The 15488-nt window shown below is 38.2% G+C and overlaps 2 protein-coding genes across 2 annotated transcripts in view; both read left to right on the top strand.

Annotated features, from left to right (window-relative positions):
- The first annotated feature begins 66 nt into the window (after positions 1 to 66).
- LOC6633277 (uncharacterized) lies at positions 67 to 1096 on the top strand. The gene has a single exon (XM_002057100.4). It carries the CDS (start codon positions 156 to 158, stop codon positions 1050 to 1052), a length of 897 nt encoding a protein of 298 aa, XP_002057136.1. The 5' UTR covers positions 67 to 155; the 3' UTR covers positions 1053 to 1096.
- Positions 1097 to 1741: 645 nt separating this feature from the next.
- Positions 1742 to 15488, top strand: part of Pde9 (phosphodiesterase 9) — a 158720-nt gene continuing 144973 nt past the window's right edge. The window contains exons 1-2 of the mRNA XM_070206684.1: positions 1742 to 1807; positions 2314 to 2557. The gene's annotated coding sequence lies outside the window, so the exon portion shown is untranslated. The remainder of the gene's footprint in view (positions 1808 to 2313; positions 2558 to 15488) is intronic.

Below are 15488 nucleotides of genomic sequence, written 5' to 3' on the forward strand. Positions count from 1 at the left end.
ACACTGTTATGTTAAAAGCAACTCTGTGTTCTGGGTGCGAGAAATTTAAACAAGCGCGCCTTGCCATTCTATTCGACAGTGTTTGCTGTCTGACTAACTATTCCAGTTCGGAGCAGTAGTTAGCCATTACGACTCAATAACTACACACTTACACAATGGAGGTGCATTCCTGGAACTCGAGCAGCGGCAACAGCGCCACCAGCGCCAGCAACACGGACAGCCTATTGGAGCCCACCGAACCGGAGGTGCAACAGATTGCCGCCGAGCTGGAGCTGATGAAGGGCTATCTGGATAATTTGGAGCTGCAGCTTAAGACGGGCGTGCCCGCGTGTCCGCCACGTTTGCCCGTCGATTGCGCTAATATAGAGCCAGATCTGAAGGATTCCAGCGATGCGAACATTAGACAGCTGCAGCGCAACGTCTACAAGCTGGAGCATCAAATTGCCGAACTGTTTGCTTGCTCCGACATGGCCAAGGATATGCTGACCGTACTGGGATGCTCCTTCTGCCAACTGCAGCGAGACATGCGCGATGCACGCCAACAATACGATGCCGTCGAATCGATAAAGCTACAAACGGATCATCAGGCATCGCTCTGTCTGCAGCGTTACACGCATTTGTGCCACATGTTCGCTAATTGGAGCGATAGCAAGGAGAACGCCAAGGAAATGCAGTCGGTATTCTTGAATTATGTGGAGTCGATGCACACAAAGGCAGCATACCTTGCAGAGAAGCACATTCGGTACAAGCAGTTGGAGGAAGCTGAAAATATTTGTATGCTCGCCACCAAGCAGCTGATCCGACAGGCCAAGGATGTGGAGGATTATCTGGACGCGCTGCTCGATGTCCAGCTGTTTAGCCAGGTGTCGTGTGTTAATCCTGGATATCATACTGTTGGGGAACTGGAGCCGAATAACGTATGCTTTAAAAGCAACATTTTACCAACGATTCCGCCCTTTGTTTCGTTCTCGAGCACCTGGCATTATCGCATGATGCACATGATCAAGCATAAGTTAATGTTGAATATTTTACCCAAGCACAAGACCCATTAGGGATGAAGTACATTAGATACATTTATAGAATAGAATATTTTGCAAGACTTGTAGAATATGTGTTTTAATTAATATGCTCGTTGGTAGTTGATGCAATATGCAAACAGTCGCTCAAATTGTTCAAAATTAACGGCTGAAGGCGACAGCTAATGTTAAATGTGAGCAACAGCAAAGCACACTGTTATTACGCTGCTGCTGTTAACATGCGCACAACAGACACTATATTTTCAAATTTTGTGCGCGAAACATGAATTTAGCCAGTACAAAAGTAGCTGCAAAAGCGTATATTTATTTTACGAAAAACAATTTAGCAAATATCGCACCACTATTAAGGCTTCCTATATATAGCAGTCGACGGTGTGCTTATTTTTTATAAGGTATTCAAAGTTAAAGAGTGTCATGCTAGCATAAAAACGCCATGTTATGGCTAACAGCGCCAGTTAACCGTTCACTTTGAGCATAACATTGCAGTGCATTTTGAGTATTTAGCGTTATTCTGACTTTTTATTTGAATTGGTTTTCTTTACAATTGTTTCGGCTATACAGTTTGATTAAAATCGCTTTGGTTTCATTCAATTGGTTAAAATGTGCAACTGTTGGCCGCACAACGTGCATTAAATCGTGCCATGCAATTGACAAAGATGCCCAACTGCGTGGAGCATTCGTAAATAATAAAATGTCGCTACTCTCTTTTAAATATCATATTCAGTGCGTTTTTGCATTTCGTGCGTGTCAGATCGTTCGTCGTGCACTTCGTGCGTTTGTGTGATCGTCGCTGTCGTCGTTAGCCGACAGCAGCAGCAGCAGCAACAACAACAACAACAACTATAATAATAATAATATTAACAACAAAAGCAACAAGAGGCAACGCTTTATGTACATGCCTGCGTGTGTGTGTCTGTGTGTGTGTGTACGTGTATTTTTATTAAATTTAAATTCTTGGCTCTTTATTTATTTATTATTATTTTGCTTTTTGTTTTGTTTAATTCAATATTTGTTGCCGCCTGTCACGCTGTTTGTTTATATGCCTGTCTACTGTTGTTGTTGCTATTGTTGTTGTTGTTGCTGCTGCTGCTACGACTTAAAACCGCGCGCGCGCAACTCAAAGCCGCCGCCGCCTGCATTTGTGCTAATGTGTCTACTGTTCTAGCAAATACACAATTATAATATTTATTAATATGCCCGGTCTTTTTTTTTATATATTTTTTCAAAGTTTCTTTCGGATTTTATTTAATTTTTTTTGTTTGGGTGCGTGCAACAGGTTCAACAAAAGCGACTAAATTAGTGCCAAATTTTACAACACATGTCATTTCAAACAAAAAAAAAAAAAAAAAGTAATAATAAATACTGTGTGTGTATGTGTGCATGTGCATGCATATCTGTGTGTGCGTGTGAGGAAGTTACAGTTTAATGTTGGTTAGTCTCAATTGTCGACGGCGACGCATTGCGGCTGATTGATGCCAGTTGCTGCTGTTGTTGTTGCCTGCTGCTTTGGACAAACAAATGTAAGTATGCAAGTGTGCGTGAGAGAGAGAGAGAGAGAGAGCGCGCGAGAGTGGGAGGGAGAGAGTGCAAAACGAAAGCCGCAAGACAAAGTGCAATAGCAGCAGCAGTCGCAGCCGCAGCCGCAGCCGCAGTCGCAGTCGCAGCCGCAGCCGCAGCCGTTGATCTTTTTATGCTGCTGCTGTTTATCAATGAAAGTGTTTTTGCTTCTTCCTTGCTTTTCATTTTGTTTTTATTGTTTTGGGTGCTGCCAACTTGTTGCATTTGCAAACTTCAAGCGCAGCTTGCATGTCATGCAGCTGCTGTGTCCAAATTGCCTTGACTAATGCTGTTTTGCCTAAGTTTATTATTTATTGGCTGGCTATGTTACAACTGTGTCAACACACGCACACACACACACAAATATATATATATATACAAATTATTTACTGTAGTAGCTGCTAAGAATCGTGTCTGCAAAATTTGTATATCAAATAGTTGTTTGTTTTCTGCTAGTTTTGTTATTTTTTTTTCCTCTTTGGCACACCCTGTTCTTAGAGCGCAGGCGTTAGCAGGTATCTGCGACTTCACTTGGCAACTGAATGAATGAATTATTTGTAAGCTTTAATTGAATATTGCTTTTTGCAGGGTATTTGCTAATTGGTCACTGCTTTCCGCTTCGTTCGCAGGCAGCGCATTTGTTTGTTGTTTTCATTTGTTTATCTCGATTTCTGATTGTTTTTTTTTTTTAGCTCTTTGCAGGGTATTTGCTAGTTGAGCACTGTGCAATCTGGTTGCTTTTGAATTTTTATAGTTTTTCTCCTATTCATCTCGCTTGGTTCGCAGCCCAAAATTAAGTCTATAAAACGTGACATTTTCTTAGCTACATTTACAATAATGCTTTTTTTTTTTTTTGCTGTTTTTTGCACTTGGGCTTATTTGTTCTTCTTTATTATATACATACATATGCGGTGTGTGTGTGTGTGTGTGTGTGTGTGTGGGGCTGTTAAACTGTTTTACATATGTAGCATGTGTATTGAGAAGCAGCAGCGGCAGAGGCAGCGGCAGAGGCAGCGGCAGAGGCAGCGACAGAGGCAGCGACAACAACAATGAGAAGAAACCTTTTGATAATCATATCACGCAGTCCACTGATAATTCTCCATTGTATTCTATTTGTTGTTGTTGCATCGTATTATCAGCTGCGCTCTCGCTCTCGCCCTCTCTCTCGCTCTCTCTCGCCCTTTCTCTCTCTTATGGTCGCTCTTTCGCCCGCTCTTAAGAGCGCATCCATTTATTTGTCTCTTATTTCATTTGCCGCCACGAAATTGGAATTTCTTTGCATACAGGCGAATATTTGTGTGTTTGTTGTTGTTGTTGTTTTTATAGCTATTATTAAATTTAGAATACAGTGAAAACTCACGTAGTTCGATTGCTTGAATCGATAATATATGCTATACATTCATAATAAAAAGTTTAAATATATCTTTTATGTTAAATCTTTGATCAAAATCAAATAAAACGTGCTTAAGCGCGCGATATATAATAATCTATATATAGTCAAGATATAGTCAAGATATTTTTCTTATAAAACAAAAAACATGACTTCTGGACAAATGCATCTATTCAGATAATGTAACAACATTTTCGAAAAAATAAAAACAAAGAGTTTTGTCAGCTTTTTGGTGACAAAGTCGTCTGGAATTTATCTTATACATATATCTTACGATTCGTATTCACATAGATCTCGAGTTCAGAAATTCGCTGTTTACAGTTAAAACACGTCGCGTTTATTTAAACAGACGAAATGTTAGATTTCCATTTGTTTATACCCGTAGCATAACTCTCGTATTATAAAGTTATTTTGTTTGTCTTTTGTTGGACTTTTAGACTTTGTGTCTCAGTCGCAATTCGAGGCCTTTTTTTTATTATTTATATATATATATTTTTTCTACTTCTATAAACAAAGTTGTCTTATTTTTATACAATCAATTCACTTTGATAGATAACTGCTATGAAATTTGTTTACATGTTGTTTATTGTAAGGGCGTTACGTTTACCCTGCAGCCATTGAAAATGATTTAAGTGGGCCTATTGGTTTTAGGCGAATCTTTGTAACAGGCAGAAGTGGTCACAACCGACCCTGTTTATATGTTTCTGCTCTAGAGACTTGAAATTTTATAAAAGCTACATATACTCAATTTGGTGCATGGGTTCTCATTGGAGTATAAAGCTAGAAATTTCATGCCGATCGGACCTTAAATACCGATTCTATTCACTTCTCATGTTTATATGTTTAGAGAGTAGCTTGAATCGGAGGCTTTAAAACCTTTTCTTAATACACTAATTTCATGCTCAGCCTATCTTTTTATTTCTGGGAAATAAACTGGTTCTTTTAGTTTTTATCTTCAACTTATCCTCATGTTAAAAGTTAGCTGTAGGATAGGCTTTATCTTTAAAAAGCTTCTCGTTGTCTTTGGCTCGTGTTTAAAGTTAGCTGTAACTTTTAAATAAGTAATTGATTTGAATTTATTGTTGATGTATAAAAAAATGATGCCAACTGGTTTTACCAGCCTTCTGTTAAATGTTTGCCGTTGGTAGTGTTGGGTTATGCTAAGGGAATAGAACACAGTGAGAAACGAAATGGAAATGAAACGTTGTGCGGCATCCGAAGCCAAAAAAAAATATGATTTTCAAACTATTGTGTAATTTACATTAACGAGCGGATGTCGTTGGCTTCTACAATATAATGAACCAATTACCCAGTTTGTCTCTTGATTCGATTGCTCGCACACAGCTGCAAATGCGGCCACAGAAACATAGATACAAATACAGCCACAGCTACAGATACAGATACAGATACGGCTACAGCTACAGATACAGATACAGATACATATGCTGCTGCTGAGATTTGCCAGAGATTTGGTGCGCCTTTTGCGCTGCCATTTAAATATTCTCATTCATGTTGATAGACACCCACTTGATGAACATTAAAGCGTTGCGAATATACTCAAAGATACAAATTGTATATACAACTATAAGATACCAGATACTGTATCTGCAGCTAGCATGTAGGTATTTCTGTATTCATATTCGCCGGCATTTCAAGTGCCGCTTCCGCATTTGCCGGCCACCCACGTGCCAAGCGCCGAATATTTATGAATATTTGTGAGTATACTCAGTAGCTAAGTAGTTGTACTCGTTTCTAACCACCCGCCTTTCGTATCACCCCTCAAGCGAATCGTTACCCAAAAATTGCAACTCAACTCAGCAGCTGTCATTTGGCAAATATGACGATTAAATTCTTCAATTACGATTCGCCCCCAAAATGGCAAAGCTGCTGCCTAAACGCATGTTATACACAGGCTGTCTCACGTGTAACCGAACAAATGTATACCCTATAGACTGAATAAACAGTTGTATACCCTAACATCAGTTGGATATTTCCGTTATTGGCAACATCTCTCATTTCCAAGTTGTAAAAAGTGTGTTAATTGTTTTTTAGTTTTTTTCTTTTGCTCCGCTTCGAACTTGTTATAAAAAGAACTAAACATAGTTTCTGCTTTCTTTCCTTCCCACACCTGAGTAACTTCGGAGCCTGTTGTCCGATTCTTATTCAAAATTTCATGGCACAAACAGATTCTATTTATTCTATTCTACGTATTATGCATATGAATATGCAGGAGATAAAGATAAAGACGAATAGCATGATATAGATATCGGTTCTTGTCGATTTTAGACAGTAGCCGATACAGGTTCTAAGATCCTTGAGTTTGAGCAGAATAGAGACAGAATATATCTGCTTAACGGGTTTGTGGAACTCTTCTTCTGCCTCTTACATATATTCGCACAAGACGTTTTATCCGTGATGTTTTTCTGGTTTCGGAGGGTCGAGAGAAATGAATGGGAAACTAATTTTTAACTAATTCTATATTCTATAATATTTACTGTAGTACTCTCTCTCTCTGTCTCTCTCTCATTCTTATCTTTGTCTCAATCTCCTGCTCTCTCCCTTTCTCACTTGCTCTCTCACTCATTCTTTTTTACTTTCAATCTTTTTGTCTTTCTGTCTGTCTCCCTCTTTCTGTTTCTCTCATTGTCGCTCCCTCTCTCTCTCGCTCTTCCTTTTCTATCTCTCTCCATTTCTCTCTTTCTCATTTCCGCTCTTTTGGTCTTACTCTTTTTCTTTGTCTTTCGTACTTTTTCATTTGCACTCTCTCTCTTTCCCTCTCTTTCTCTGTCTCATTCTCCCTTTCTCAATCTCTGACTCCCTCGCTAAATCTCTTCGTATCTGTCTCTCTCTCATACTGTCTATCTGTAACTTTCTCTTACTCACACTTTATCTCCCTCTCTCTCTCTCTCTCTCATTCTCTCGCACCCTTTCCCTTTCCCTAAGAGTTGTACTCTATATTATTATAATCTTTTCAATCAGTTGGCCTAAATTGTAAGGGTATTTGCGCTTCGTGGCAGCTCACGACATGATGTTTATCTGAATAATTAACGTTATTGTTGTTGCTGATTCTTATTATTATTATTATTACAAGCTAACAAATAAATTATTGTCGTTGTATTGTTTCTTGTGTGATTCTGTCGTTCGCCTGCGCTGTTGACACATCTAAGACGTTTTGTGATTGACACGTTTACTTGATTTAAGCACACGCACACACACACACACACACTTGTCGTTCTCTTGACTATGCAACTATATATATAAATATATATATATATATATATATATATATATATAATTATATATACGAATCGACGAGTTTACGAGCTTATGCACGATACGCGCGATAAAGTGTCGAGACGGGAGGCCTTCGCCTATAGTTAAAGGCACAGTTCAACAACTCGCAGTTGAATTCGTTTTGCGCAGCTATTAGATAATGATAGGGTATGGCAATTCCCCTGCCATCGTCCACTTCTAACTGGCTAAGGGCCGAGCTCAATCAACAGTTTTTTCATTTTTACTTTTATTGCGCTTGCAATTGATGCAAATCCTTGAATTATGATTGAAATTAAAGACATCGCCCGACCTCTTCCACTTGTGCCATATATAATCAAATTCATTCTTTTTGTGTGCCATGAGTTTGCATATTAACCGTCTTTAGCTGGGCAATGCTTAATTTAACCAGTCTGAAGGAGCTCGGGGAACCCCAGAGCTAGAGTCTCCAAATTTGGTAAACTAATGCGCACAATAAGGAATAAGAAGTTTGAAATGGATTTACTTCGGTGGCGTCTCTTTTGGGCTTTTGAAGAGGGAATGTATTCTCGGTCCTTAACTGAAACTCAATGAATTTGATAGCCAGAGCAGCCTGAACTTAGTTATTGGAAGATCTGCTGTGGGTTTTGTGCGCCAATCAAATCATGTTAATCCTTTTGAATAAAACTTTTCAAACTTTCGAAATCCAACATCTTTTGGTCTAACCAATACTTGATATTATTATTTTGCCAGAAAACGCATAAATCAAAACATCTGCGACTCCATAAAGTATATAAGCATATATATTCTCGATCAGTATTAACAGACGAGTTGTCTTTCTGCATGTGTCTGTCTTTCGATAAGTCGGTTCTTGTACTATCTTGTTTATCTAGTCCAAGCCCGGCATCTACAATATGAACTATGCTGCTTTTGTATAGGCCCGACCCGATATATTATATAGCTCTATAGGTAGAATCAGTCGAGAACTGAGTTTTTGCATGGCAAAACATTCTATTTCGAATTATTACACATATCTGCAAGGGAAGGAGCTCAAGGGTATTAAATCTTCGGCGTGTCGAACTTATGTCTCGCCCTTTTGTTTATTAACTCAGCTTCATAATCATTTTTCATGATTATTTTCGTATATTTACATAATTTGAACAATTTTAAAGGTTTTGTCTGAAAATGAAATGAAAATGCGAATTTGAGAACTCGATAATCAAAATAATTAGAAGTTATGTCTTTGGCGCCAGACAACAGCAAAAAACCAAACTTCAACCAGCGAGATGGGAAGGGGAAGGGGGGTGTGTGTGTGTGTGTGTGAGTAGAAGAGAAGCAACAACTATTAACTAGATAATTTATCAACAATTTTCAAGCCAAGTCCAAGGCGTTTGTTGAGTGTTATTAAAATTGCAAACAACAACAACAACAATTCAGCTATGCGAGTGTGTGTGTGTGTGTGTGTGTATATATATCATTTATAAGCTAGCTCGGAATCTATCGCTGCATTTAGCCAGGCCTCATGAATATGCAAAAAGCCAACGAACGCACCGAAGGAAATGCCGGATAGTTTTTCCAATCATAAATTATAGTGCCAACAACGAGCACGGACCAAGTTTTCAGCGGCAAAATTGCTAGGCTGACAGTATTCAAAACAATTATAACTGGCCCAGCCATCAACAGAAAGAGGCAGAGACATGGCGCTGAGAAGTCCTACTATTTGCAATAAAAAAAGACAAAAAAAAAAAAACAATAAAATAGTCATAGCCAGTAGAAAAGCCAAGAAAACAGCGCCATGAATAGAAAATTGAACAGGTTCGAATATAGTCGAGTGCAATAAATCAAATGGAATATGTTATAGACTGAAGAGTCCTATTATTATGCGGGAACACTTAAATTGTGCGGAAAATGTAATTTAAATACGACCATATGTCGAGTCTGGTGCAAGCACTTGGGGCTCTGTAATTGAAAAGAAAAAGGAAAGAGTTAATAAGGATATTTAATACCCTGTTGCAGAGAATTCTGAGAATTGTGCAGCGCGCCAATGATGAGTTTGAGGAACACAGCATAAATTGCCTACTTTTCGACCAATTCTTCCTGTATAGCTATATAATATAGAGACTCATTCGCATAGAAACAAGCAGAGGGACAGATAAAGAGACAGGGACAAAAAGACTGCCCCCCTCTGCTAATGCTGATCTAGAATACATATTCTATTTGTATAGAATAAGATAAAATTCAAATCAATTTTTTTTAAATATAATTATCTTAAATTTTGCCAATCAATTATCCGTGTTTTAACTTCATAAAGAACTTTCTTTGAAATATAATCTCGACAGTATTAAACTAAAGATCAGATCTCGAATAGATCTTTTATGCTCTTTCCTCTGAATATATGATATAGTAGTTAGCTTGGGAATGTGGAATGTGGAATGTCTTCTCTAAAAGGAAGCTTTACTTATAACAAGCTTGCTTGGATCGAATAGGATTATTGTGTGAGCTATGAGTAATATATATATAAGATATGCCTAGATCTAACATGAATTGGAATATAATCTGATATGATTTGACAATTAATAGAGGATTGTTCATAAGATATAAAACATATATAACTGGAATCGGCATCTGAAATCTATTTCCTTATCTAGTATATGCATATCCTTATCATGATCATGTTCATCATGTTCATCATGTTCATCAACCTTATACTTATCTAATAATGTGTGCATGATTGTTGAAAGTTGCGACGGGATCTCTTCTTTTTTGTTTATATGTGTTTCATTAAGTCGAATAAAAAGTGAGTCCCAATATTGGTTCTTATCGAATGATAAATTATATAGTAGGTACTCATATAAGAACTGGCGATATCGAAAAGCTTGCGATAAGGTTATTGGGAAGTTGACTCATGTTGCATAGCGTAGGTCAATTTGACTAAGGGTCTCGCCAAGTGGCTGCACATGCCAAACTGTTCCAAAATTCTGGATCTATGAATCAGCCAACAATGTGGGCACATGGGGCATGGGGCATGGGGCATGGGGCATGGAGAGGTGGGAATTGAAGTAGTAAATAAAAATTGCATGTGTTGTTTGCATTTCAACGCACAAAATTTGCCAAAAGGCAACAAAATAAATCAAGAATGCCTATGCTCGAGCGTTCACAACTTGCAGATACCCTGTACATAGCCACAACAATTGCACAACTTTGTTTTTGGGTGCACTTTCGGAGTGCAATACTTTTTACGCCTAAAGCTAACCTATTGCCTTTCGAACTTCCAAGCGTCTAGCCAGCACTTAGTTTGCACATTTATGTACGTATACCCTATATTGTTTCGTGCACATGCACAATTTCATGATACCCCTTCGAAAACACTCTCAATCTGAATGCCTAGCGAGGGTATAAAGCAAACAAGAATTGTCGAAATATTACTTAGTAATACTAATAATAACGATAAATTGTTTGTGTACTCTACTTCGTTCTGTTTATACCCTTAGCACATTGAAAATGTCCAAAACGAGGTATATTGGTTTTGTGCAAGTGTATGTAACAGCTGATAGGAGCCATCTTCGATCCAAAATGGAGGATATATAGATATGTCCGTATCTATGATCACATCGATCTGAGAGTCAATGGAAGCTAAAGTTGAAATTATAATATTTAACATAATTCTGCCTGATGCCCATAAAAAGGAACGTTTTATAAGATCCGATTCCGAATGTCTTACTTTTTAGAAACCTCTTGCTGTTCCGATTATATTGGAATAATCATATTTTTTTTGAGTTAAAGCTTTTCTATGGCATCTCAAGGCGCTGAACATTTGCCAAGGATCGGGCAAGAATGAGGCTAAGAACAAGCACAGATATTGCGCAGCCTGTAAGTTATGTAGAGGGAGGGTATCGTCTAGTCGTGCATTGCTGTTTGGCGCACTTTTACTTGTTTAGTTTTTTGTTTTATTTTTTTCGGTTTGTTTTGTTGTTGCTTTTGTTATATTCAAATTTGGTTTTCTGGCATTTTGTTTCTTGCATTGTTTTATTTTATTATTTTGGTTTTTTAATGTTTGGCTAAATACAAAAATTGTTTAAACAATAAAACACTTAAGCATTGTGCGGGCGTTCTATGTGCTTTCATAAGCAAATAGTTGAGCATATTTAGATTTTTAGTTTTTGGTTTTTAATTTCGATTTCCATTTGGACGCTGGTCCACTTGCATATGAAGGATTGCTGATGGGACATTCATTCTCTATTTTATTTAATACATATTTTTGTTTTATACATGCATTCATTAATTTAGTGGCCTTTATGGGATATGCGAAGATTATTCAACTTTCATATGATCGATCAGTTTATAAAGGGGTTTAATGCGGCTGTCAAAGTCTGAAACTAGTTAAAAAGTTTTTTTCTTTTCAATGTTCAAATAAAATGCTATTACTACTTTTCTTATCGGAGAAGGCAACTGAACTTTTAAATTTTATCTGGAATTGAGAAGCGAAATATTTTGTAAGATTAGTTGGCATTAGCAGAGCAACAGATAAGATCGATTGGCTATGGTTGGGGCTTCGAACTAGTTGAGTGTAGTCAAAATAAATGATCTTATGTTATGTTAGCTAATCAAATAGAACTCTGTGACATTAGAGGGTGTCTTTTACTTAAATCGAAATCTGACTTTGATTTGGAACTGATCTCAACCGATCTTTGAACGGGTTTTTTTTTGTTAAATATATACACATGATATAAGTATAAATGTTCTTAGATTATATCAACTACTTAAAAAGAACTCTGTGAGGTCTGCCTTAAAAGGTTGGCTATCACATGGCTTTGGCTTTGGCACTGATCTCAGCCGATCTTCGACGTCAAATTAAATTCAACAAAGCGAAAAGTACTTTGTGGAGTCAGCCTTAGGGATTGTCTACTACCTGAAGAGGAGGCAAGCTTAGTTTTGGCACTGATCTAAGGCGATCTTTAGTTATGTTTTGTACAAATTATTTGTATAACTTTTATTTTGTGAACGCTTAGATATATTTTCGAGAAGAGACTTACATTTGCCGCGTCACAGATCGACAGATCGAAAAAGATCTTATTGGCTTTGATTTGACTACGATCTGAGCCCGATCTGCAAATGTGTCAACTATCTACACACAATTCTGTATAATTATAACATAGTTAAACAGCATGATCTCAGATTATATCAACTAATTAACAAGAGCTGTGAGGGATTGTCTATTACTTAAAAGGATCTTATTGGCCTTGACTTGGTACTGATCGATCTTTCGATTGTCCAACGTGTTTTGTATTAAATATCTGGACACGATTCTGTGTTTGGTATTTTTTTTTTGAGAAGAAAGTAACATTTGCCTCGACTTGTCACTGATCTTCAACTTGTTCCATAAATGTGATCAAAACTGTCTAATTTACATTTTGAACAGCTCCAGTTTTTGTTTGTTTGAAGTTCCGTTAAAGCTAAAGCTGGCTGATATATAAATATATACATATATGTATTTATTTAAACGAAAAAGATTTAGTAGATCCTTAAAGATTGTTTGCCTGCAACTAAATAAGCTGAGTAGTTGGTTAACTTTGCTTATGATATTCATGATAATCCCTAAACGAAACCTGATCTTCAGTACCTTTTGGCACAGCATGTACTAAGCAAACAACAACCTGTAAGCCAGTTGCCAGTTGCCGATTGCCAGTTGCCAGTTGCCAGTTGCCAGTTGGCAGTTGGTGCATGTGCAATGCCCAGGCTGGCTGTTGCACCAGCATCCCCAAACCAGCCGCTGCCTCTTGCCATGCCATGCGATCCGATCTTTGGTCTGTTTATGAACGATCTTGACAGTACACGATGCGGCTCGTAGATCGCGCAAGCTGAGCTAAACTTGTTTGGCCTGATGTGTGGGACTCTGTTCAGAATGTTGGAGGCGTGTTTGCCGCCGGGGAGGGGGGGGGGGAACGTGCAAATACGGCGGGCTGTGGAGGGGGGGGGGGGAGGGTAGTTGGGGTAGAGGCTGGACTGGCACATTCTTTGGCCGGCGTCATCAATGTTAGCCGTTGATGATGATCATGCTGGATCATTATGATCGCCATGATGATCATCTGGTATTGAATGCTGTTCGGGTGTTTTATTTTATTTTTTTTTTGTTTCCCCCGAGTTTGTCTTTGGGTTCCGTTCTACAGACGACCTTAAGCGGGGCAGAGAACTGGCACCACCAAAGTTGGGGACTGGAGCAAACCACTTTTTGTTGTTGTTGTGTTGTTGTTGTTGTTGTTGTTAAGATCGCAACAATGTGAACCTGTTGCCGCATAGTTCAGAGTCGCCTGCTACTCAATATTTTCCCTGTCTTGCCCACAGCCAAGTTTTTACAACCGGTTCGCCTTGCCGCCCCCCCCTTCTCTCTCTCTCCATCTCTCTCTCTCTCTCTCTCTCTCGCGCGCGCGCAGCCTCTCTCTCTCTTGAGCTGCTATTTTTGTGTCTCGACAAAAAGCAAAAGAAAAAAAAAAAAAACAATTTTACAAAAAATAATAACAACAAAATGAAAAGAAACAAAAAGGAAAAATAATAATAAAACGCAAAAGAAATGATAAGATGCAGGCAACGCATTTTCATTATACGCCGATTATATGGTCAAGTGCTTGGGCTACGTAATTAACGAAAGTACGAGCATACCCCGATGCATACCGATATATATATATATATATATATGTATATATATATTTATATTATATGCTATATGTGTATAAATACCCTATAAAGCAATTTAACGAAAGTTCAGTTACCGCAGAGCTGCATAGACTCGGAACTGGAACCTGCTCGATCTACGGGCAATTCAACTGGCGGGTGCACTCGACTGGGTGGTGCGGCGGGGGTGTCTATATATGTGTGTGTGTGTGTGTGTGTGTGCCTGCTGACTTTGACTTTTGATTACGGCCGGATCGCTGGCTCATTTGCTACATATGTGCCCTATCAATGCTACGTAATGAGAACAACAACAACAACAACAACAACAATGCTCAAACTGTCGCCAGCGGTTGATAAGAGCCCAAAGAGACGAAACAGCTGAATTGAGTGGAAAGTACGAGAGATCGGCATTTGTAATGCCCATATGTAGTAATAGCTATATGTATATATTCAAGTGCGATAGCTACACGTATTTTCTTTACTTTTTTTTCATTTTTTCTTCATCTATTTTTCCATTTTTACCATTATTTGGACGCTGCTAATGAGCCACTTTTTGAGCTGTGAAGAGCGTTTAAAATATTAAGTCAAATAATATCTTAGATACTTATTAAACGGCTTTTAAGGTCGCTGTTGTGTGTGTGTGTGTGCGTGTGTGTGTGTGTTTGTGTGTTTAGTTAATGAATCATTTTATGAAGCTATTTAGCATAGTTTGACCCAAAGTCCCAAATGACAATCAAACAAGAACGTGATCCGCACGCCGAAGACTAAATGCCCTTGCACTGGAAATGCTTTTATTTTTTTGACCTACTCTTCTTATCGCTGCCAAATGATATTGTATACCGATCTGATATGATTTTGCAGCTATGTTTGGGAAAAACGTTTGCCCCATAATTGCAGACAGTTTTGTGAAGAGAAATCATAATAAACCGAAAGAGAATTATTATGATTGAATATAATCGTAAAAATTTGTAATTAATTGATATGATACAGCTGGCCAAGGAGCATGTTTAGAGAGAGAGAGGGAGAGAGAGGGAGAGTCGGAACTCTTGAAAGCAGAAGCAACATAATTTGCCAACAGGTAAAACTCAAGTAGGTGTGAGTGTGTGCGCAAATAATTATCAGCGTAACGCTTCGATGAACTGTCAAAAAAGTGTGCGGCTCTAAATTTAGAATGCGTATTTTTTTTTTTTTTTACCATAAATGTTGCCGCAAATATCGTTTAATTCCCATGCCCAGAGCCCGTACCCAATTTCAGTTCCATTTTGTTAACATTAACATGCAACTGCCATAGCTGATAACAGCAGCAGCAGCAGCAGCGATGACAATAACAACGGTTGTTGCTGTTATCAAAATGTTAAGTTTGGTTTAGGTATTGCCTAACTGGGAGTTCCTAGTTAAGTATTTTTGCTGAACTTTGTACCTGGATTGCACCTGATTAATGATGACTGCTCAAGCAGGAACTTTATGAACTGGTTAAGCGAACTCTTTGGCTTATCACAATTATAATATAAGTATAATGGGATTCACACATAACATGTTATAAGGCGGATCGGATTCTGGCTAAAAACTATCTATTTTGCCTAGCC

The sequence above is a fragment of the Drosophila virilis genome, chromosome X (assembly GCF_030788295.1).
Source record: "Drosophila virilis strain 15010-1051.87 chromosome X, Dvir_AGI_RSII-ME, whole genome shotgun sequence".
Classification (NCBI taxonomy): Eukaryota; Metazoa; Arthropoda; class Insecta; order Diptera; family Drosophilidae; genus Drosophila; species Drosophila virilis.

What these genes read in the sequence shown, in the direction of transcription:
- LOC6633277 (XM_002057100.4), top strand. Translation starts at nt 156, where the DNA reads ATGGAGGTGCATTCCTGGAACTCGAGCAGCGGCAACAGCGCCACCAGC.